We start from the raw sequence: 21,742 nt of genomic DNA, 5'->3' as shown, positions 1-21,742 counted from the left end.
TAGTAAGTGATATGTTCATTTTGACAAACATCCATCATGTGATGATAAACGGGAGTAGTTTATTAACAACATCTTCTTTCGTGTATACCTCCATATTTATAATACTAATAATAACAATAAAAAGAGTGAGTTAATAAGTGAATGCGTGGAATTCTTTCGCGCGCGCTGCTGTTCTGATCCTCGGAGCCGACTGTAGGTTTGCCGCCGCCAAGCTCTTGGACGCTGCCATGAGCGGTCCCGGGGGTGGGGAGTCCGCTCCCACCCCTCCATTATCCACCGCAGATGCCTTCAGAAGACTGCTAACGCAGAAAGGGAAGAAGCATCAGCACGTTGAAGTGCCGAAATTCATTAAAAAGCTCGACGAAATACCAGAGATAGCACTTCCAGAGGAACAATCGATTAAAATCGCTCTTGCGTTGTCTGACAGAGGCCTGGTAGGGCAGTTTATGGGCCGATGGCCGTCCACCAAAACCACGGACGATTGGATCCAACGAAACTGGAGACCGCAGCTGGAAAATAATGTGATTTGTTATGCTGTAGGGCGAGGCTATTTCATCTTTGAATTTACCACCAAGGAAGATCGCGACCTGGTTTTCAGAAACGGGCCGTATTTTATGGGAAATCAGGGACTGTATCTCAATAAATGGAGTCCTGATTTTGACCCATCTGTTGATGTCCCCAAGGAGGCGCCGGTCTGGGTTCGTTTACCCAATCTCCCTCTTCACTGTTGGAGCTATCAATCTCTGCAGAAGATTGGTAATGGGCTGGGTCGATTCATTGACAAAGCTGATCACAAAGGCCAATATACATGTGCTAGAATCTGCGTAGAAGTCGACCTGGAAGCCGGGCTACCAGAAGCGATTAAACTCAAAGTTGGAGAATGGCAGCACTACCAGAAGTTGGACTACGAGCAGCTGCCTTTCAAATGTCGAACCTGTCATGAGCATGGACACTTCCAGAGAAACTGCCCAAAAGCCCCAACAGGGAACACAGTTGAAGAAGAAGGATGGAAAGAAATCAGAAAGGGAAAGGCTATTCCAAAGCCTCCCGGACAGAAAACCTCCGCCCCATCGGGAAAGCCTCACATCAACCCAAAAGCCGCTGCTGCTTCTAAAGACGGATCTCCCTCTGGAGAAAAGATGGATGATAAGGAGAACCAAGAAGAAACCGGAAATATGGAGAAACAAGGAAAAATAAATGAAGTAGAATCAACAGTTCCATCACCCGAGGAGTGTCAGAGGGGAAATGAAGGCAATGAAGAACACATTAGTCTAGCCTCAGACTCTGAAGGAGATTCAGAAGAGAGAGATTCTGAAACTGACAATTCGTTAGCCACTCCAATCAAGACGACTAGAGGGCGGAAATCCAAGAAGAAACAGAGAGAGGAAGAAACTTACAAAGATGTCCTCCAAGGCTCCCAAAAAACTCTCAAATCAATGATGAATACCAGATCTGGGCGCAAGAGCAACAAGGCTCCAATTGGAGCCTCCTCTCCCCACAAAAGTAAATAATGAAATACGTCTCCTGGAACTGCAGAGGTTTAGGCAGCAGGTCGAAAGAGGAAGCCCTGAAAGATATAGTGAGAATATACTCGCCTGAAATCCTCCTCATCCAGGAGACAAAGCTGGAGGATCTTTCTCTCCTCCATTCTAGTAAAGTTTTTTGGAACAAAGGCCATGGAAGAGCGGTTAGTGCAAGAGGTGCCTCTGGTGGAATAGCCACCTTCTGGAACAGCACCATATATGACTTTATTCAAGAAAAAAGCAGCCCTCACTGGCTCTTCACTCAGCTACTCCACAAGGATTCTGGTCAGCAAGTAAGTATGTTTAACGTTTATGCTCCTGTTTTGCCAAGTGAGAAAAAAATCTGCTGGAATTCGCTTCATTCATTTCTTTTAGAGCAAAACCCCGAGAATATCATAATTGCAGGTGACCTGAATGTCACCCTTGATATTGATGAGAAAAAGGGAGGTTCCATTGTCAGGGATCCTGCCAGAGAATGGGTTGAAGACATAATGCTGGGCTGGGACCTGGAGGATATTAAACCTTCTTCAGGAAAATTCACTTGGTCCAATAAAAGATCAGCCCCCAACCACATTGCTGCCCGGCTGGACAGATTTCTTGTCCACTCTTCTTTCCTAACCTGCGGTCTTATGGCATCCTCTAAAATTCTCCCAAATCTCACCTCTGATCATAAGCCCATTCTTCTCGAGCTTTCCCTAGATTGCAATCTTGGCCCCATCCCTTTTCGGTTCAGCCCTCTGTGGATCCAGCAAGAAGGCTTTCAAGAAGTGGTCTCCGACTCTTGGAATAGGCCCGTCCATGGTTCTCCTTTCTTTGTGTGGGAAGAGAAAATTAGGGTTCTAAAAAGAAATCTTAAAGACTGGGCTAAAAGACTGCAAACCCCCACAGCCAAAAGAAAAGAAAATATAAATAGGCTTGCTGCTCATCAACTAGAAATGGAGCATAATCCTGTTTCTCAAAGTATGCTACTAAAAGAAGTCGAGCTCCAAAAAGAGGTTCATAGATCTAGCAGGGAGGAGGAAGAATTTTGGCGGCAGAAGTCTAGGATTCTCTGGCTGAAATCCGGCGATAAGAACACCAGCTTTTTTCATAAGCAAGCGGAAGCCCGAAAGAATTTCAAATCAGTCTCAGAGATTCATTACCAAAATACTGTGATTAAGGATTTCGAAGGCATCAAGAGAGCTGCATACTCCTTCTTCCAAGATCTTTATTCGGCTCCTGAAGAACCAGCTATTGATCCCCACTCATATCCGATCAATTTAATACCCAAATGTGTCAAGGATTCGGACAACGATATGCTGACAGCTCCGATTTGTATGGAAGAGCTTGAGGAGGTACTGAACAACATGGAGCCTGACAAAGCCCCAGGGCCAGATGGGTTCTCTGTCAGGTTCTTTTTGACTTGCTGGTCAATAATAAAAAAAGATCTACTGAGGATGGTCAGAAAATCCCAGAATTGTGTAAAGATAGGCGGTGGCATCAACTCAGCCTTTCTAGCTCTGATCCCAAAAGAGAAAGGCGCCTCTGACTTTAGTAGATTTAGGCCAATATCTTTGTGCAATTCCAGTTATAAGTTGGTCTCCAAAATAATAGCCAACAGGCTGAAAAACATCTTGCCAGACATCATCCCTGAAAATCAAGGCGGATTCATAAAAGGCAGAAAGATTTTGGATAACATTGTGCTGGTCCAAGAAGCAGTCCACTCTAGTTGCCAAAGAAAGGAGAAAGGCATGGTGATTAAGCTCGACTTGGCTAACGCATTTGACAGGGTGAGACATGATTTTTTGTTTGCTGTGATGAAGAAGCTAGGCTTCTCAACAAACTTCATCAACTGGGTGAAAGCCTGTATTGCCTCGCCTTGGATTGCGCCTTTGGTTAACGGCCGTTCTACTGATTTCTTCCAAGCTTCTAGGGGCCTGAGACAGGGATGCCCATTGTCTCCGCTCCTATATGCTGTCCAAGCCTCGGTGCTAAGTTTCCAACTAGATCATAACCAGCAAATTCAAACTCTGCCTGGCCTCAGAACTACTCACAAGGTGAAAGACATTAATCATGCCCAATTTGCCGACGACACTCTGCTGCTTGGAGGAGCCAGCTTGATCTCTGCCAGACATTTCAAGAGGGAACTGGACATTTACAGGTTGATCTCGGGCAGCAAAATCAATTATAGAAAATGCTCTATCTATGGCTGGAATTGCTCGACTAAAGAACTGTCTGACATAGCAAGACTTTTAGAAATGGATGGAATCCGAAATTGGGAGTCATTTAAATACCTCGGGATCCCAATCTTCAAATCTAAGCCTAAAGTTGCTCACTGGCTGCCTCTGCTTGATAAAATAAAGAACAGAATCCAAGCCTGGGGTGCCTCATGGCTGAACAATGCAGGGAAAGTCATCCTCATGAAATCGGTCCTAATAAGCATGCCTCTATTCCAAAACTCAATCCTCCTTGCCCCAAAAACCTTTCTTAGTAAGTTAGATAGCCTGTTGAGAAGATTTCTGTGGGAAGGTGGGAATAACAATGATAGAAGAATCCATTTAGTGAGCTGGGAAATCCTCAAGAGACCCTTTCAGGAAGGAGGCCTCCAGCTGCGCAATTTGGCTGCCCAAAATCTTGCTTTGGGATCCAAGATTCTATGGAATTTAGTCTCTGGAAATACTAGCTGGAGTAAAAGAGTCATTTGGAAGAAATACTTCCAAGGGCAGCGGTTGAGATGCCTGGATAAGCCTCCAAGAACTCTAAAAGGTTCACCAATATTCAATCTTTGCAATGCTGCTAGGGAGCAATTCAGCCAACACCTATATTGGATCCCTGGAAATGGAAGGAAAATCAAAATCTGGGATGATTCGATCTTGGGTGACCAGCCAATGAAGCATGTGAATGGTCTTGCAAACATCAAAGATTGGCTTCAGTCTTGCAATCTGCACACATTGTGGGACATTTCGATCTGGAAAGAAGCTCCTGATAGAACCTGGGATGGGTGGAATCTGGGGGAGATCCCCATAATGCTGCAGGGGGAAGCCTCTTTACTTCTAGATATGCTCCAAGGTAAATCTCCTTCAAAGGCCACTGCTAAAGACAAAAGAGGCTGGGGGTTCATCTCTGGCCAATATACTGTTTCTGAAGGTTATAAAAGAATTATGGCTGTTCCTTATGCTCCTCCAAACCCGGCCCAATGGAAATTTATATGGGATTTTCCAGCTCTCCCAAAAATAGACTTCTTCTGTTGGACCGTGGCACACCAAAGCATCCTCACCAGAGATAACTTGAGAAGAAGAGGGATGGAAGGACCTTCCAGATGTCCTCTCTGTAGGTCTGATGAAGAAACTACCAATCACCTGTTGCTGCTTTGCCCCTTTGCTCAAGAAGTCTGGAGGGGAGTGCTGCTGTTAGAGCCCTCTAACCTTGCTCTTCCAGACAACATTCCTGCCCTGTTCAGAACTTGGGCCAACTTATCTCCCTTCTGCCTTAAAAATAAAAGTCTTCTTAAAACCAGCTGGATGTGGATCCCTAAATTTATTTGCTGGAAACTATGGTTGGAAAGGAACAACAGAATTTTTCGAGAAGAAAGTTGCACTACAATAAGAGTTATCTCTAAAATAAAAGCATTGTTGGGCGAGGCACTGGAAGCCAATACTTCATCAAGGAACGAAACGAGTCTGCTCATAGAAGAGGAGAATTGGTTCAAAGAATTGGTTCCAAATCTGAAGGAAAGGCCCCCTCATCCTGTTCCCGTTCATTCCAGTTGGGAGATTAGGCTGGAAGAACAAGAGTTCATCAAGTGGAGATCGGCCTTGGAAGATCACTGTTTATTCTTCGATGGGGCCTCTAAAGGAAACCCTGGGGTTGCTGGCAGTGGGGGAGTTCTATTGAGCCCTGGAGGTTTTCCGGAACTGAGATTTCATTGGGGTCTGGGAACTGAAACAAACAACAGAGCGGAGGCTCTAGCATTGTGGCAAGGGCTGACACAGGCGATTAAAAGAAATATCCTTTCTCTCTCAGTCTTTGGAGACTCAAGACTCATCATCCAGGCCATGCTTCGTCCTAAGAACTCTCACCAGGTTCAGTTAGCCACCATCATCAGGAAAATCAGACTATTGCTGCCCAAATTCAATAAAATATCCTTCTTTCATATCTTAAGGAACCTCAACTCCCTAGCTGATACTGAGGCCAACCTTGGTGTCCTCTGTTCTCGGAGATCCCTGGTAATTAACTCAACAGAATCTTCTTGTTCCATTCCCTAAATCTCCAGCTCGATCCTCCTTTCCTCCCTGAAATAAGGGCTCCCTATTCCCCTCTCTCCCCTGCTCCTCGGGACCTCTGTTCAATCAATTTTGTAATCCGACAATTCAAGACTAATTTCAGACTCCGAGTTTGATCTCTGTTTATTGATTTGTTCCTGTTTCCCAAGCGACTTTAAAGGATCCTCAAGGGCGCATCCCAGTTCAGTTTCGCTTTTCTCCAATCTCTCTTTTCTGAAGGTTTGGTTCAGAAATCCCAGAGCCGATCTTCTCCGGGAAGCAGCATTTGCGGCTACTCCCAAATCTTGCGATGGTGCTTCTAGTTGATGAAGACTCCTCCTCATTCGGTGGTCATTCAGTTTCCTATGCCAATGATGTCTTTTGGAACAACACTTCAAAGATCCGCAGGCAGTCCATTTGAAGCGAAGTTCTGAGGCACAGTAAGCTCAAGCTCCGCTTGAGGCCCTTTGCATTGTGCGCCGTTGCATCTACAGCCATCAATATGCCGAAGTAGTTTATTTCTCTATTTCAGAACATCGACTTGATCAGCATTTCTCTCGGATTTGATCAGCAATCCTATGCATTCCCCTGTTCTCTGTTATGGATTCTTCAGAAATGTAAAAGCATGCGGTAGCTGGTTTACCGCCCATTTTAATCTAACCGTTATTGTCCAAAAAAAAAATAAGTGAATGCACATAATTGTTTGGTTAGCCTACTTTGTCCAAAGAAGCAAAGCTCTATGTTAAATCACTCATTTGTTAGAAATTGATGTTCTCAATATTTTAAGATAAGCTAAAACTATTAAAAGAAAAGCTTTGCAATCAAATTTTCACCAATTAGACAGAATTATAATTTTTAAGCAAAATACTTCTCAAAATTTAAAAAAAAATTGAGAAAAAGAATTAAGTTTGTTGAAAATTGCAGTGAGAAATTCTCAATTCGATTTTTCCTTGATTAAATTGAGAAAATTCGAATTTCCACATCAACAGACAACTTGGATGATTTTAACTTGTGTGACATGTGTAGAGCTGTAACAAGGGTCTCTTTCACCTCTAGTTATGCCACATTAATAAGTCAATCCTGGAACGCTTTGTTATTGCAAAGAGTAACTCAATCCGAGGCTATTCGTCAGAGTAATGCTTAGTAGTATAGTGTCTAGAAAATACAAGAGTAAACGGCTGCTAAACTTATGACTAAATTGCTCTAAAAGGAATAAAATCACGCAATGCAGCTTATCAGTCAAGGGTACGGAAGCGATAACCCATCCCTCTAGAAACTGATGGAAAGGAAATTAGAGCATGGACCATAGGTTTGGGAGCTAGGTAGAGACTTTCTGAGGCTCACTACAGCCTTAGACCTTCTCTCACACCAAGACAGTAAATGCAAGTAAATGGAACGGCAGAAAGTAAAATGGAACAGAAAACAGAAAATGGAACAACAAATATGAAATGGAACAACAATAAATGGAACAACAATCCAATAAACTAAATCTCGCGAGTCAGACTAAGCTTGCTCTATTGAATTAAACTCACATTCTGCAATCAAATAACAATCTTCTCTCTAAAGAAACTTCAATGAATTATACTTTATGGAACAGTATTCAATAATGAACTATGGAACAACAATCATCAAACATATATACACAACACACTTACTATAGCAATCTGATGATTAAAGAGAATATGACTATGTTTCCAAATAGAGTAATATTACTTCCGGATTCCAATAACTGAGATTTCAATTGAATCCAATACAGCAATATTCAATATGAAGGCTCTGTAACAGAAACAGTTGGCTTAAGTTGCTAACATGCAATCAACTCTGAAAAGATTCACTCATACAATACAGAGTCACTACATAAATCTCTCGAAAGAAACCATTAATGAATTAATTGTAACAGAGCATGGAATAGCATATGAAAAACATGTCAGATTACCAAACTGTAAAGATAAACAAACCACACAGAAACCAAATTATAATGATACAAAAGCAAGTGTCCTTCGGAGCCGGGCCCTTAGCTTCCAACGGCACACTGCCTTAGATTACTCCAGACGCAGAGATGAAATAAACACCAGGTCTTTTGTATTAATACATCAACAAATGTACAACAAAACAAGTCTTAGTGAGAGTCGATGATCAAAGTTGAATCTGGAATTCACAGTTACATATATGAACAAAAAGTCCTTTTGCCTAACACTGCTGTCCCTTTTTATAAGAGTAACGGCGGAGGTATCTAGGTAGCAAAAATAAGCAAAACAGCGATCCCTCAGGATCAAAGATCCTGAGGGATTCGCCAAGCCGTTAATCCTTTACTTTTCTTCCCCTGTTCCGCCGAATTGATAATCCTTCTTTCTTTCCAGGGTCGTCTTGCTTCGATCTGTTCGATCTTGTTCGCATCTGGTTCCCTCCTAAAGGGACAACAGTTATTGCTTCTTTGTCTTTTCCTTTCGAATGGCAGCCCTTCATTTCCACCCTTTCCTGCATGGAAAAATAACAATTATCAGCGATTAAGCTTTCCATACTAATTCTCACACATTCTATTAAAATTCTTTATTTCTTTAAGCTCATTATGCAGAAAGGGTTACAATTGTTACTGAAAAGTCACTAAATTGTTCGTCAAAAACATACCTTTCCAGTGCTCCACACACCCCCCTGCTTACCCTGTTTCATGCCCTCATGAAAACATTATAGTTGACATGCAAGGCGGTAAGAGAATAGGCTGGAGAGGGAACCTCGTGTGGAGGCCTACAGCCGTGATGAGCAACTAGATCATCAAAGAACTGATTTGTTTGACCTTCAGGAATTTCATACAAGGCCTGATATCCGGGTGCAGGGTGCCAAATAATTGGACTACGAAATCGATACCCTAACCAGGATGGCCCTGCTTGCAAAATACGTTCTCCATAAAGGTTCAATCGGCTGGCAGCTAGCTCAAAATTTTCATATCTGAATGGTTCCCTGAGCTGGATGTTTCGGTTCGAAGTCTGGTATCGAAATTTTGCAGCATCGATGGCAAGGTCTTTAATAGTCAGAAAATATTCCAGATTTTGTCGGATTAGGTCCTCGTGCATGGGTCCTAATGCCTCCATAACACCCGGGGTTCTCATAAGGTTCCTATGTGCTCTCCATAACAGTATTGGGTCTCTAGGCTCGGCTCTTACCCACAAGTCTAGGCTATTTTCCTGTCTCTGAAAAGTGTTATAAGCCCTGAGCCATTTTAGCTGATTAACCCCGAAGGAAACGAAGGCTTGCAATTGGATGTCCCCAACAAAAGGGCTAGGATTTAAATCAGTTTCCTGGTCTAGCACGAGGTTATGCAAGTAAAATTCACATAATAACCTTTGAACCTTAACTCCATAATGCTTGCAACAATCTATGAAATCATTAACAGTATTGATTTGTATAGGGGCACCTGCCCTGACAGCTTTTATCTTTAATTGTAAATATCGTTCAAGCAAAAATAAAGCATAGTTTTTAGCAAGGGCCCTACAGGCCAGAACATCATTATACAAAGAACACACAGTGTCCATCTGCCTAACAACAATATCTAATTGACGAGTTACCTTTGCAACCTTTTCTTGCTCCTTTTGCCAGCCTTCGAAGGCCTGGCTCTTGCACTGACTAATATCCCGAAGTTGCTGTTGCAACTCCTCATATTTCTCCCGGGGGACTGTTTGTTCCTTCAACTGTTCAGCTTCTTGCTGAGCTTGCTTCATCATCTTGTGCAAGGTTCTTGTTTTTGGATCCTTCTTCCATAGGGCCGTAGAGGCCGGGAGTTTTACCTGAACCTTTTTGTTATGCTGTTTGGAGTTCAGAACCCGGATCACCCCTGAGGGTGGTGCCTCTGTTTGGATTTTCTTATTCTCCTTTTCTTTCTTAACACGAATGAAAGGTTGTTGTGGTTCCTCTGTTAATGGAACATCATCCTGTCCCTCTGTCCCAAATGGAATGGCAGTCTGTTCTTCATTATCAATTGGAACAGCAGTCTGTTCCTCATTGTCAATTGGAACATCAGTCTGTCCTTTAGTGACAATTGGAACAGCAGTTTGTTCCTCAGCGTCATTTGGAACAGCAGTCTGTTCTTCTGTGGCAATTGGAACAACAGTTTGTTCCTCAGTGTCATTTGGAACAGCAGCAGGTCTTCCAATCGGGTTTCGACCAACAGTGCGACTGTAAGTCCTTCGTCTTCTTGTTCTGCGGGATTTTGCTGCAGTGGTCCTCTTTCTTTTCCTTGTGGTCCTTTGTATCCTCAGACTGGCTTTCAAAATCCGAATTTGCTGTCGGAGCCGGGCTATAGTGTTCAGCAGCCTCTGTTGTTTAGTCCTTAATTTCTTGATTTCCCTTGCCTCAGCAGAGGGTTTGCGACTGGCCCTTAAATCTGCTCCTACTCTATCTAGAGTTTCTTCTGGTGCCTCGGGAACAGATTGTTCCTGGTTGGTGTCCCTTATTTCTTCCTCATGAACGGGCGGGTTTTCTTCTCCTTCCTTTTCTGCATGTGAACCCTCAGGTATGTCTTCCTCTGGAGGTCCATCGGGAGGACCTGCTGGGCTGGAGGGTTGGCCATATTCCCCCAAACTGGCCAGGATTGCAGCCAATTCTTCTTCGCCCACAGGGTCTCGCAGCGGGCTGCTTTCTGGCTGTATTACTTCCTCCTCCCGATTATCCTGTTTAGTGACTGCCTTGGAGTGTTCAGCTTCTGTTTCTGTTTCGGAGTGCACTTCTCTCTCCTCACCTCCTCCTCCGGCTTGCTCAGCTTCGCCCCCAGATTGCCCAGCATTTTCTTTGGAAGGTACTCCTTCTGGTTCTGGAGGTTCGTCTATAATCTCAATTGGTTGGCTGGTGCTTTCTCGAATCTTTTCCAGCCTCCCTCGAATTCGAGCTAGCCGGACTGATTTTCTTGGTTTCTCTGGTTGTTCAGGTGTACAAGCAATAGGTTTTTCTGCTATCACTTCTCTGCGTTTTTCTGGTCGCTCCGGTGTACTTGAAGAATGCTTTCATTTTGGAGCAACACGTTTTCCTGCTGCCACCTCCCTGCGTTTCTCTGATCGTTCCGGTGTGCTAGAGGAAGTTTTAGGTTTTGGGGATGGTGCAGCCAATTTCCCCTCAATTAATGCAACGATCTCCTCCCAGCTGCTCTGCTGTTGAGTGAGACTATGGCTCACTATCAATCGAATCAGTCCATGGTGGCTAACAACTGCTTCTACGTGCTGTGCCGTTTTCAGGCTTCAAGCCGCATGATGCAATAGTGAATTTAAAAGTGCAGGCATATTTACAGAACATTTCTCTTTGAAAACAGCTAAGAGTTTAAGATGGCGTGGTCTTACCACGTCCTTCCTTCCTTCGCACGTAATGTAGCTCTGTACTATCCTTGCTAGTTCGGTCCAGGGTTCTCCTAACGTTGCTGGCAGAACTCCCTTCCCCTTTACTATCAAGCTTTGGCCTTCGTCCTGAAAAATCTCCATAATCTTCTGCAGTCTTTCTTTCTTCAGCGTCCATACAGGTCCGGTGGCTGGTAGGCCTGAGACTTCTGCAATTACATCGTCAGTGACCGCTATCCGCCTTTCTCTTACTATGGAGTAGTCCTCCTGCAAGTTTTGCAGAAATTCCAACGCCACTGTCTCGTTTGATTCTTGTAGGCGACTGAAATAATTCAGCCATCCAGCCTTTTCCAGGATCTCCCGGGCAGCAGCAGAGACTGTCAATTCCTGAGGTTCGCTTCGAACTGCCTTTCCTCCCATGGTTCTCCTAAGGATTTTCAATGGAACAGCAACTGCCTGTGCTGTTTTGGGATGCAGAGAAGGTGATCGTCGCGGAAAAAAAATAGAGTATGCAGCAAAAATGGATTGTGGATGGCAACTTTGCGTAAAATAGAATTATCATACCGTTAAACCATGCCATACTTTCGTACACTATCTACCCCGAATGGTGTGCTGACACGTAACTCGTGGAGTAATGAGATTACCTTCCCCCCTGCGATGTGATAGGCTGCCCCAGCCGTCAAATAGAGGAGCAGCAGCCATCGTGTAACCAGTCATAAAGGAACAACATATAAAATTACGCCATGTTTTAGATGGACAACGAAATACCGAAATCGAGGCAAAAAGGTGGATCACGTTTTACATAAGAGCCTGCGTAATATGATGCGAGGCCGGGGGATGGGACGTCTGTCAATTGTACGAAATCCCCAGAGGTCATTGTCAGTTCCTTTGCCATGATTGGTAGTAATGAGTGTTCGTGCGATATGTTCATCGGGAAATAAAATATGAATTATTCATAGGATAGAAGAGACAAAGAGGTATTAATATCATCCCTGTTGGTGTAACCATTATGACTTCGATACCATTAACAGAGCTCTGCTGCCGACAGGTGTTCATAACCTTGGCAGAGTTGTTTATTTCACCCCCAGAACCATGATCCTGTATGTGTATAAAAAGTATTTTGTCAAAACGCAGGCCATTATGCTGGCTTGGTAACCAGATAGCCATAATGCCATTCACAAGGAAGGTGCGAAACGTGGGCAGGCCGGCTCGTGATGAGACCCCCTGTTCCAAGGTCTGCTTATTTAGTGTACCTTTTGGACCATATCCCTGGTGTGGTGGCCATGCTGGGAATGCCACTTCGCTTCCAACCTGATGATCATGGTAGGCTGGCCCTTGATGAGACCCCCTATCCTGCATTTGACAATTAATAATCCATATTCATCATCATTTTTTCTTTGCAAAGCACTTTTTCTTATTTATTTACACATAAGGGTGGTTCAGCACTCCTTAAGAGTGGGAATGGTGGAAGAAGTCTTATCATCCCAACAGGAAGATATAAATCCTCTGTTCTAATTCCTGTGTAATAATCAGAGAATTTTTTTTAAGGAAATCGCCATGATAAAGATAACCAACCAGGACAATGGGAGTAGGTCAATGACAACGGAGATGAGAAGTAAGTATGTCCCTCCTTTTGTCCTCTTATCAATACTAGGCTCTATAAAGATAGCGATTTTATGATCTGCTGACTTCGGCATGTTGTAATTTATGTTCATTGCATAAGTGTATAGCTGTATCTTAGAGACTGGAGAGATCATAGGCGAAAAGAATCCTCAATATGAATCATCACTGAGAGCAAAGATATGGCTATGGTGTTCCTTTTGAAAGAGAAGAGTCCATGCAAACAAATAGTTGGGATGTCGTTCTTTGAGAAGAAACAGCCTAAGATCATGAGTGATGTCTGCAAAAAAACTCTCAACTGCTGTTCCTTTTGAAAAGGAACAACAAAAACTCGTGAATGCAGTTCCTTTTGAAAAGGAACAGCAAAAACTCACAACTGTTGTTCCTTTTGAAAAGGAACAACAAAAACTCACAACTGTTGTTCCTTTTGAAAAGGAACAGCAAAAACACGAAATGTTGTACCTTTTGAAAAAGGAACAACAGAAACACGAAATGTTGTTCCTTTTGAAAAAGGAACAGCAGAAACACGAAATGCTGTTCCTTTTGAAAAAGGAACAGAAAGAACACGAAATGCTGTTCCTTTTGAAAAAGGAACAGCAAGAACACGAAATGCTGTTCCTTTTGAAAAAGGAACAACAAAAACACGAAATGCTGTTCCTTTTGAAAAAGGAACAACAAAAACATGAAAATAAGCAACTGCTGTTCCTTTTGGAAAAGGAACAGCAATAACTCTCAACTGCTGTTCCTTTTGAAAAGGAACAACAAAACCCCAAAAATGTTGTTCCTTTTGAAAAGGAACAACAAAAACTCACACCTGCTGTTCCTTTTGAAAAAGGAACAGCAAAAACACGAAATCAAGCAACTGTTGTTCCTTTTGGAAAAGGAACAGCAAAAACCCAAAAATGCTGTTCCTTTTGAAAAAGGAACAACAAAAACACAGAAATGTTGTTCCTTTTGAGAAAGGAACAGCAAAAACACGCTGACTGTAAAAAGCAATCTTAAGAAAGAAAGATCAAAGAAATATTAAGAAAACGTATATACAAGAACTTATGTACAGGTCAAAAAAAAATGCGTTCCTTACTGAATTATAGGTGAGGAAGATTTTACTTCCTCTCCTAAAATTTCCATGTCAGTGTCTTGACGTAGCTGCTCACAGAAGGATTCCTGAGTGAGTGGCCTGCGATAGAGACGAACTCGGTGGCCATTTACCTTGAATGCATATCCAGAACCATCGATTGTGATGAGAGTAAGGGTCCCATTATCATGTAATTTCTGGATTTCGTATGGCCCCAACCAACGAGTCTGCAGTTTCCCCGGGAAATCCTGAAATCGAGAGTCATATAACAGAGCCCAGTCTCCTTCATGAAAGACTTTGTTCTTGATAAGTGCATCATGCCATTTAGCTCGCTGCTGCTGAATAAGTGCTGTGTTTTGTAATGCAGAGAGCCTTATTTCGTCCAATTCATTAATCTGCTGTAGTCGATTGATTTGTGCCTCACTTAAATCTAGGCCAACTTCCTGTGCAGTTCGTAGTGTTTTGATTTCAAATTCTATGGGGAAAATAGGTTGTTTCCCAAACACCAATTGATAGGGTGAATAACTAGTGGTGCTTCTCCAGGTGGTTCTATAGGCCCAGAGTGCTTCAGGTAGTCGGGCGACCCAATCACGCCTATGTGAAGCAATAGTTTTTGTTAAAATTGATTCTATTACCTTATTGCTACTTTCTACTTGCCCATTCGCCTGTGGGTGATATGGGGTAGTAATTTTGTGCTGGACGTGGTAATTGTTAAGTGTTGCAGCTAATTTGTTCCCGACAAATTGTGGTCCTCCATCTGTGATTATTTCTCTCGGAAGGCCATATCGTACAAACAAATGGAACATGAACTGTATTACCGGATCTTCTGTAGCTCTAGGCAACGCTTCGGCCTCAACCCATTTGGTAACATATTCTGTGGCTACCAAAATATATGTTCTCTGATTTGATGATGGGTTGATGGGTCCAACGAAGTCAAGAGCCCATCGTTCAAATGGTTCAATGACTAATTGTGGCCTCAGAGGCGTTTCGTCGACTTGACCAGGTCGTCCTGCTCGCTAGCAGCTGTCACAGGCTTGAACAAATTTCTTCGAATCCTTAAAGATTGTAGGCCAGTAGTATCCCGTCTGCAATACTTTATGTGTTGTTCGTTTCTCGGCAAAGTGTCCCCCACATTGTCCGTTATGACAAGCTTTTAAGATGTCGAAAATTTCATCTTCTCGAATACACCTTCTAATTTGCATGTCTGCCCCTGTGTGGAACAAATAACCCCCGATCCACGAAAACCAAGTACTCTTCTAAACAATCTGCTTACGTTCATTAGGGGTTAAGTGTTTTGGTAGCTTACCTACTGCAAGGTAGTTGGCAACATCAGCATACCAAGGTGTTTGAACAGCAACAGCAAACAGGTGCTCATCCGGAAATTGGTCTTCCACTGCTGCTGCCTCTATTGATTTTGGTATTTGTGAGAGAAAATCAGCTACAGGGTTTTCCTTGCCGGGTCTATCTTTTATTGTGATATCAAACTCCTGCAATAAGATCAACCATCTCGTTATTCTAGCATTTGTAACAGGCTTATTTGCTAAATATTTGATAGCAGAATGATCTGTATATAAAACAACGGGATAGCTTGTAATATAATGTCTAAATTTATTGACAGCATGTATTACAACGAGGAATTCTTTTTCGGTGACAGTGTAATTTAATTCAGCAGGGGATAAATTTTTGCTGATATAATAAATAGCATATGGTTTTTTATCCTCCTCCTGCCCCAGGACTGCACCGATTGCTGTGTCTGAGGCATCAGATGAGATTTGGAATGGTAAATTCCAATTTGGTCCTCGAAGGACTGGAGCTGTTGATACAAAGCTTCTTTAAATCTTGGAAAGCGTGGTCACATTTTTCTGTCCACATGAAATCAACATTACCAGTTAATGCATATAAAGGTGCAACAATGTGTGAATAATGTTCTATAAATCGTCTGTAATACCCAGAAAATCCAAGAAAGCTGCGTACCTCTGTCTGAGTAGTGGGGGTGGGGATAAGCAACAGAATTTGAATTTTGGCCGGATCTACCTGAATTCCTGCTGCTGAGATGAAATGTCCTAGAATGAGCCCTTCAGTCATCATCATACAACATTTTTCGTGGCTTAAACAAAGCCTGGTATCAATGCAACGCTGTAGGACTTTTTCTAAAGTGTCCAGAGCTGGATCAAAATCATCTCCGTATGGTGTAAAGTCATCCATGTATACTTCAAGCCCATCATTTATTAAATCTGCAAAGATGCTAAGAATGGCCCTTTGGAATGTGGCAGGAACATTACATAGGCCAAAGGGTAGAACTCTATAGGCGAACGTTCCCCAAGGACAAGTAAAGGTAGTTTTATCCTGGTCTTCAGGGGCAATCTGAATTTGATTGTATCCGCTGAAGCCATCCAGGAAAGAAAAGAATCTCTTTCCTGCTAACGTGTCCAATACTTGGTCTATGAATGGGAGGGGAAAATGGTCTTTTTGTGTGGCTTTGTTTAACTCTCTATAATCCACGCAAATCCTCCATTTCCCATTCTTCTTGGGTACAACCACAAGTGGAGAGACCCACTTACTATCAAAAATAGGATAGATAAAATTAACATATAAAAGTTTCTGAAGTTCTACTTTTACAACATCTTTTAGGTGAGGGTTGAGTCTTCTTTGCGGTTGACGGACAGGTCTTGCATCTTTTTCTATATAAATATGGTGGGTGCACAATTGGGGGTCAATCCCTTTCATATCGGGGTAATCCCATGCAAATGCTTCTTGATGCTTCCGTAACAGATGGATGAGTTTTATTTCTTGGTCCGGTGTAAGGTTGGCATTGATGTTTAGAGTTTTTCCCGGTTCAATTTCCACTGCTTTACTATTGGCAACAGAAGTCACAGGTATCGTTTGGTCATGTGTATCTTTCAAGGGATCTTCTTCTAGTTCGTTTTCGAATGCAGCTTCTATCATAAAACACTGTGCATGAGGTCTAGATTCAGTTTGACTAACGAAGTTATTGATGGCATCATCTTCTGTTTGGTCTTTAAAGTCTAGGGCCTTCTGTATAGTCAATGGTGATCTGATATTGTCAGTAAGGTATGATACAGGGTGCTGGTTAGTTTTTATCATTGTAAGACTTGGCTGTGCTGGAGGGTATAGAACTAGATTTTTAATATCTGGTCCTTTGGTTATGGTCATATTCCCCTGCCGGCAACCAATGTAAGCATCGGCGGTAGCAAGCCAAGGTCTACCTAAAATTAGCGGGTGTCCATCCAGTCGGGTTTTTGGATTAATTACCAGGAAATCAGTTGGGTATTCCCAAGAATCTATAGAGACCATAACATCGTATAGAGTTCCTTCCGGTCAAACTACAGATTGGTCAGCCAATTCTAACAAAGTAGAAGTGGGTTCTACTGATGTAATACCGAGCTTTTGGCAAGTAGACGTTGTCAAAATATTAATTGCAGCTCCTAAATCAACTAAAGCATTAGTCAGGGTCTGGCCATAGATTTGGACAATTACGATTGGATTTCCTGGATCTTCATATTTAATGGGTGCTCCTGATAATAGGTCAGATAAAGTACCGACTACTTGGACTCTTGGGTTAGTGGTTACATTCCTCCTTGATTTTTTTATGCACAATTCTTTTATAGTTTTTGCATATATAGGGATGTCTTAAATGGCTTGGAGGAAAGGAATTCGTATGTACAGATTTTGTAGTTCTCCCAGAATGTCAAAGTCTGGATGTTGTACAGGTCGTGGTATGACTAATCATTCTGGGAAGGGAGGAGAGGGTGTACTCGCTTGATGATGAGTCTGCTCCGTATTTGCACCCTCTTGTTGTAACGGTTGTTCTATTGATAACTGATCTTCAATGTGAACTATTTTATCTCCCTCTGTTTCTATTATACGTCCAGATCTTAACTGAAGATCATTGCACTCCCTCAGTTCAGGTCTGATTTCTGCTGATTCTATAATTTGGAGGGATTGGACCGGCCTATTATTAGGATTAGGATTGGGTTGGGCTGGGAGTTGCGGTCTCAGATTAGACTGGGGATTTTGTTGCAAAGCTGGCAGAGTCGGTTGAGGGAGCGGAATAGTTCTTGTTGGCTGATATGTCGATCTTGGCCAATTTGTCTGCCAGGGTGAACTTTGTGAAGTAGGGGGGGTCCATTGTGGAGGGTATGAGCTATTCTGCCAATATGGTGGGGCGTAAGGAAAATTCGGCCAACCAAATTGGCTTGGCTGATTCATCCATGGATTTGGAGAAGGAAATGGTTGTGATGACCAGTTCGGAAATGGGGATTGAGATTGGTTTTGCCACATACTATATTGCTGAGCGTTATACTGTGGAGGCTGAAAAGAAGAAGTCGGGTCTGAAAACATACCTGATTGCCTTGGTTGCCATTGGCGATGCTGGTTAACAAAGTATGCTGATTCTAGCTCTTCTTCTGCTTCCTTATATACTGCCTTCAATCGAGGAAGTGAGGGACAACTTTCAGTAAGGTGATCTTTTGTATAGATATCACATGTTTGAACTGCATCCAGCGGATATTCCTTGTGGCTATGTTTTCTTCTACATCGGGGGAGGAAGATCGCCAAATTTTGTTCTGCCTCTATCTGCTTCTGTTTAGCCTGCACAATATCAAGTTGTGTAGTCAATGTCCCCAGGATATCAGTTTTAAAATTTTCTAATAAATTCCCAAGTTCTACACGTGTTACTCCTTCTGTTGATATTTTGTTATCTCTGACAAATCGATTATATTCTGCTAGTTTTATCCTCGTGCTACCTCTCGAGCTCCTGATACATAAATCAATGATGTCAGCAAAATTTTCTTGATAAATATCCCCTTTTCCCATGATATTTAATGTTTCAATCCATTGTTCCTTCATGCCTCTAATCAATGTTGTTTTTAACACATTATCAGGCAGAGGTAGTGATGCATATGGAGATCTCTGCAAATTATATTGAAAACATTCTACATATTCTTCTAGTGTTTCATTTGGTCTAGATGTCATCTGAAATATTTCATCTTTCAGTTCTCTAGACCTACAATAATATTGATATTTCTTTAGGAAAGATTCTTTCATCTGCTCCCAGTTATTTATAACCCCACCACCTAAACCCATAAACCATCTTAAAGCTGCTCCTTTCAAAGTGGAGGGGAACAACTTTAATTTCTGGGAGTCAGTGGTGTAATCATATCCCCTGCATAATACATCAAATTCAAATAAGAATGCATCAGGTTCCTCTGATGTAAGTCCATGAAATGTAGGAATGTGTTGAAGGGGAATTGCTTTCATAGGAGCATTTGCTGCGGAATCCACTATAGGATATTGTAATGTAGAAGTTTGAGTGTTTGGCTGATTCTGTGCCATGGGATCGAATATGTGCCAGTAACCTTCCGGGATTTCTAAGAGGGTATTCCTAGGCGGAGAAGGAACGGCCTTAACAGGGATTGTTTTAGTAGCTCTTCCTTTGTCTGGAATAACGAGAGTCCCTGTTGCTTGAGGAGATTGAATCCCTTCAACAATGATTTTTACAACGCTTCCTTTATCTAGGCTTTTTAATGGATGAATTATCGTAGGAGGAGATATTGGCTCCTCAACTTCTCCTGTTTCCCCTTCTCCTTCACAAAGATTGCCTAGATTCCCTTCCTGCAGTCGTTCTGGAATAGAATTTTCAATTTCTTGAAAGTCCTGTTCATCAGTCTGACTATGCACCTCAGCGAAGGCTACAGATGGTGATCCCGCGGCCTGAAGGGAGCTAGTAGGTTGTTTAGAATTGGTTTTCTTGAACCCTACTGATGGCTGAGATTCGGTTTTCTTATAGATTTCGTCTATGAAGGTTGTTCGGCCAAGGGTCACCGACCCTTTGGCTTTTTCGGGTTTGAATGGAGGTTTGATAATTTTTTCTGGCTTTTTCTGCTTAGTCATGCACTCTATAAACTACCAAATTCTATTCAACCCACAATTCTGCCAGGAAAGCGGACGGTGGAGCAGGGCTTTTACATGCTCCGTACGCAGGTTCTTACCTTCCGTTTTTAAAATCCAACTCTCCCCTAGTAGACTCGTACACTACTCTGTAAAAGACAAATGGTTGTACTCTTTCCCCGGCAACGGCGCCAAAATGTAGAGCTGTAACAAGGGTCTCTTTCACCTCTAGTTATGCCACATTAATAAGTCAATCCGGGAACGCTTTGTTATTGCAAAGAGTAACTCAATCCGAGGCTATTCGTCAGAGTAATGCTTAGTAGTACAGTGTCTAGAAAATACAAGAGTAAACGGCTGCTAAACTTATGACTAAATTGCTCTAAAAAGAATAAAATCACACAACGCAGCTTATCAGTCAAGGGTACGGAAGCGATAACCCATCCCTCTAGAAACTGATGGAAAGGAAATTAGAGCATGGACCATAGGTCTGGGAGCTAGGCAACGACTTGTTGAGGCTCACTACAGCCTTAGACCTTCTCTCACACCAAGACAGTAAATGCAAGTAAATGGAACGACAGAAAGTAAAATGGAACAGCAAACAGAAAATGGAACAGCAAATCTGAAATGGAACAGCAATAAATGGAACAACAATCCAATAAACTAAATCTCGCGAGTCAGACTAAGCTTGCTCTATTGAATTAAACTCACATTCTGCAATCAAATAGCAATCTTCTCTCTAAAGCAACTTCAATGAATTATACTTTATGGAACAGTATTCAATAATGAACTATGGAACAACAATCATCAAACATATATACACAACACACTTACTATAGCAATCTGATGATTAAAGAGAATATGACTATGTTTCCAAATAGAGTAATATTACTTCCGGATTCCAATAACTAAGATTTCAAATGAATCCAATACAACAATATTCAATATGAAGGCTCTGTAACAGAAACAGTTGGCTTAAGTTGCTAACATGCAATCAACTCTGAAAAGATTCACTCATACAATACAGAGTCATTACGTAAATCTCTCGAAAGAAACCATTAATGAATTAATTGTAACAGAGCATGGAAGAGCATATGAAAAACATGTCAGATTACCAAACTGTAAAGATAAACAAACCACACAGAAACCAAATTATAATGATACAAAAGCAAGTGTCCTTCGGAGCCTGGCCCTTAGCTTCCAACGGCACACTGCCTTAGATTACTCCAGACGCAGAGATGAAATAAATACCAGGTATTTTGTATTAATACACCAACAAATGTACATCAAAACAAGTCTTAGTGAGAGTCGATGATCAAAGTTGAATCTGGAATTCACAGTTACATATATGAACAAAAAGTCCTTTTGCCTAACACTGCTGTCCCTTTTATAAGAGTAACGGCGAAGGTATCTAGGTAGCAAAAATAAGCAAAACAGCGATCCCTCAGGATCAAAGATCCTGAGGGATTCGCCAAGCCATTAATCCTTTACTTTTCTTCCCCTGTTCCGCCAAATTGATAATCCTTATTTCTTTCCAGGGTCGTCTTGCTTCGATCTGTTTGATCTTGTTCGCATCCAGTTCCCTCCTAAAGGGACAACAGTTATTGCTTCTTTGTCTTTTCCTTTCGAATGGCATCCCTTCATTTCCACCCTTTCCTGCATGGAAAAATAACAATTATCAGCGATTAAGCTTTCCATACTAATTCTCACACATTCTATTAAAATTCTTTATTTCTTTAAGCTCATTATGCAGAAAGGGTTACAATTGTTACTGAAAAGTCACTAAATTGTTCGTAAAAAACATACCTTTCCAGTGCTCCACAACATGGCTTGTGCCATGCATTTTACTCAGTAAATTTGTGTTGGAGGAGTTAGAGTTTAGTTCTGCATGTGTAATTGCTAATTTGTAGCAATCAAGGCCAATTATCTCAGGTGGTTTTTAGTTAAACTAGTTCCAACTTTTGGAGGAACTAGTGGAAGGCCAGTTAAGCAGTGGGATTTTAGTCAAACTAAGTGATCCTCCAGTTGAGTGATCAATCAACACAAAAAATAGATTTC

The 21,742-nt window shown here is 42.0% G+C and overlaps 1 protein-coding gene across 1 annotated transcript in view; it reads left to right on the top strand.

Moving 5' to 3' along the window:
- Nucleotides 1-227: 227 nt before the first annotated feature.
- The window catches only part of LOC149171409 (uncharacterized), a 44,703-nt gene continuing 23,188 nt past the window's right edge, over nt 228-21,742 (top strand). Inside the window, exons 1-4 of the mRNA XM_089425953.1 lie at nt 228-872; nt 960-1,327; nt 1,537-2,913; nt 3,292-5,584. Coding sequence (XP_089282079.1) covers nt 228-872; nt 960-1,327; nt 1,537-2,913; nt 3,292-5,584 — 4,683 coding nt within the window. The remainder of the gene's footprint in view (nt 873-959; nt 1,328-1,536; nt 2,914-3,291; nt 5,585-21,742) is intronic.

Source organism: Pinus tabuliformis, chromosome 4_2 (genome assembly GCF_031772625.1).
Source record: "Pinus tabuliformis cultivar Carrire ecotype Pingquan chromosome 4_2, CPIR1, whole genome shotgun sequence".
Taxonomy (NCBI): domain Eukaryota; kingdom Viridiplantae; phylum Streptophyta; class Pinopsida; order Pinales; family Pinaceae; genus Pinus; species Pinus tabuliformis.
Note: the sequence above shows the minus strand (reverse complement) of the source record. Positions and strands in the feature narration are given on the sequence as shown.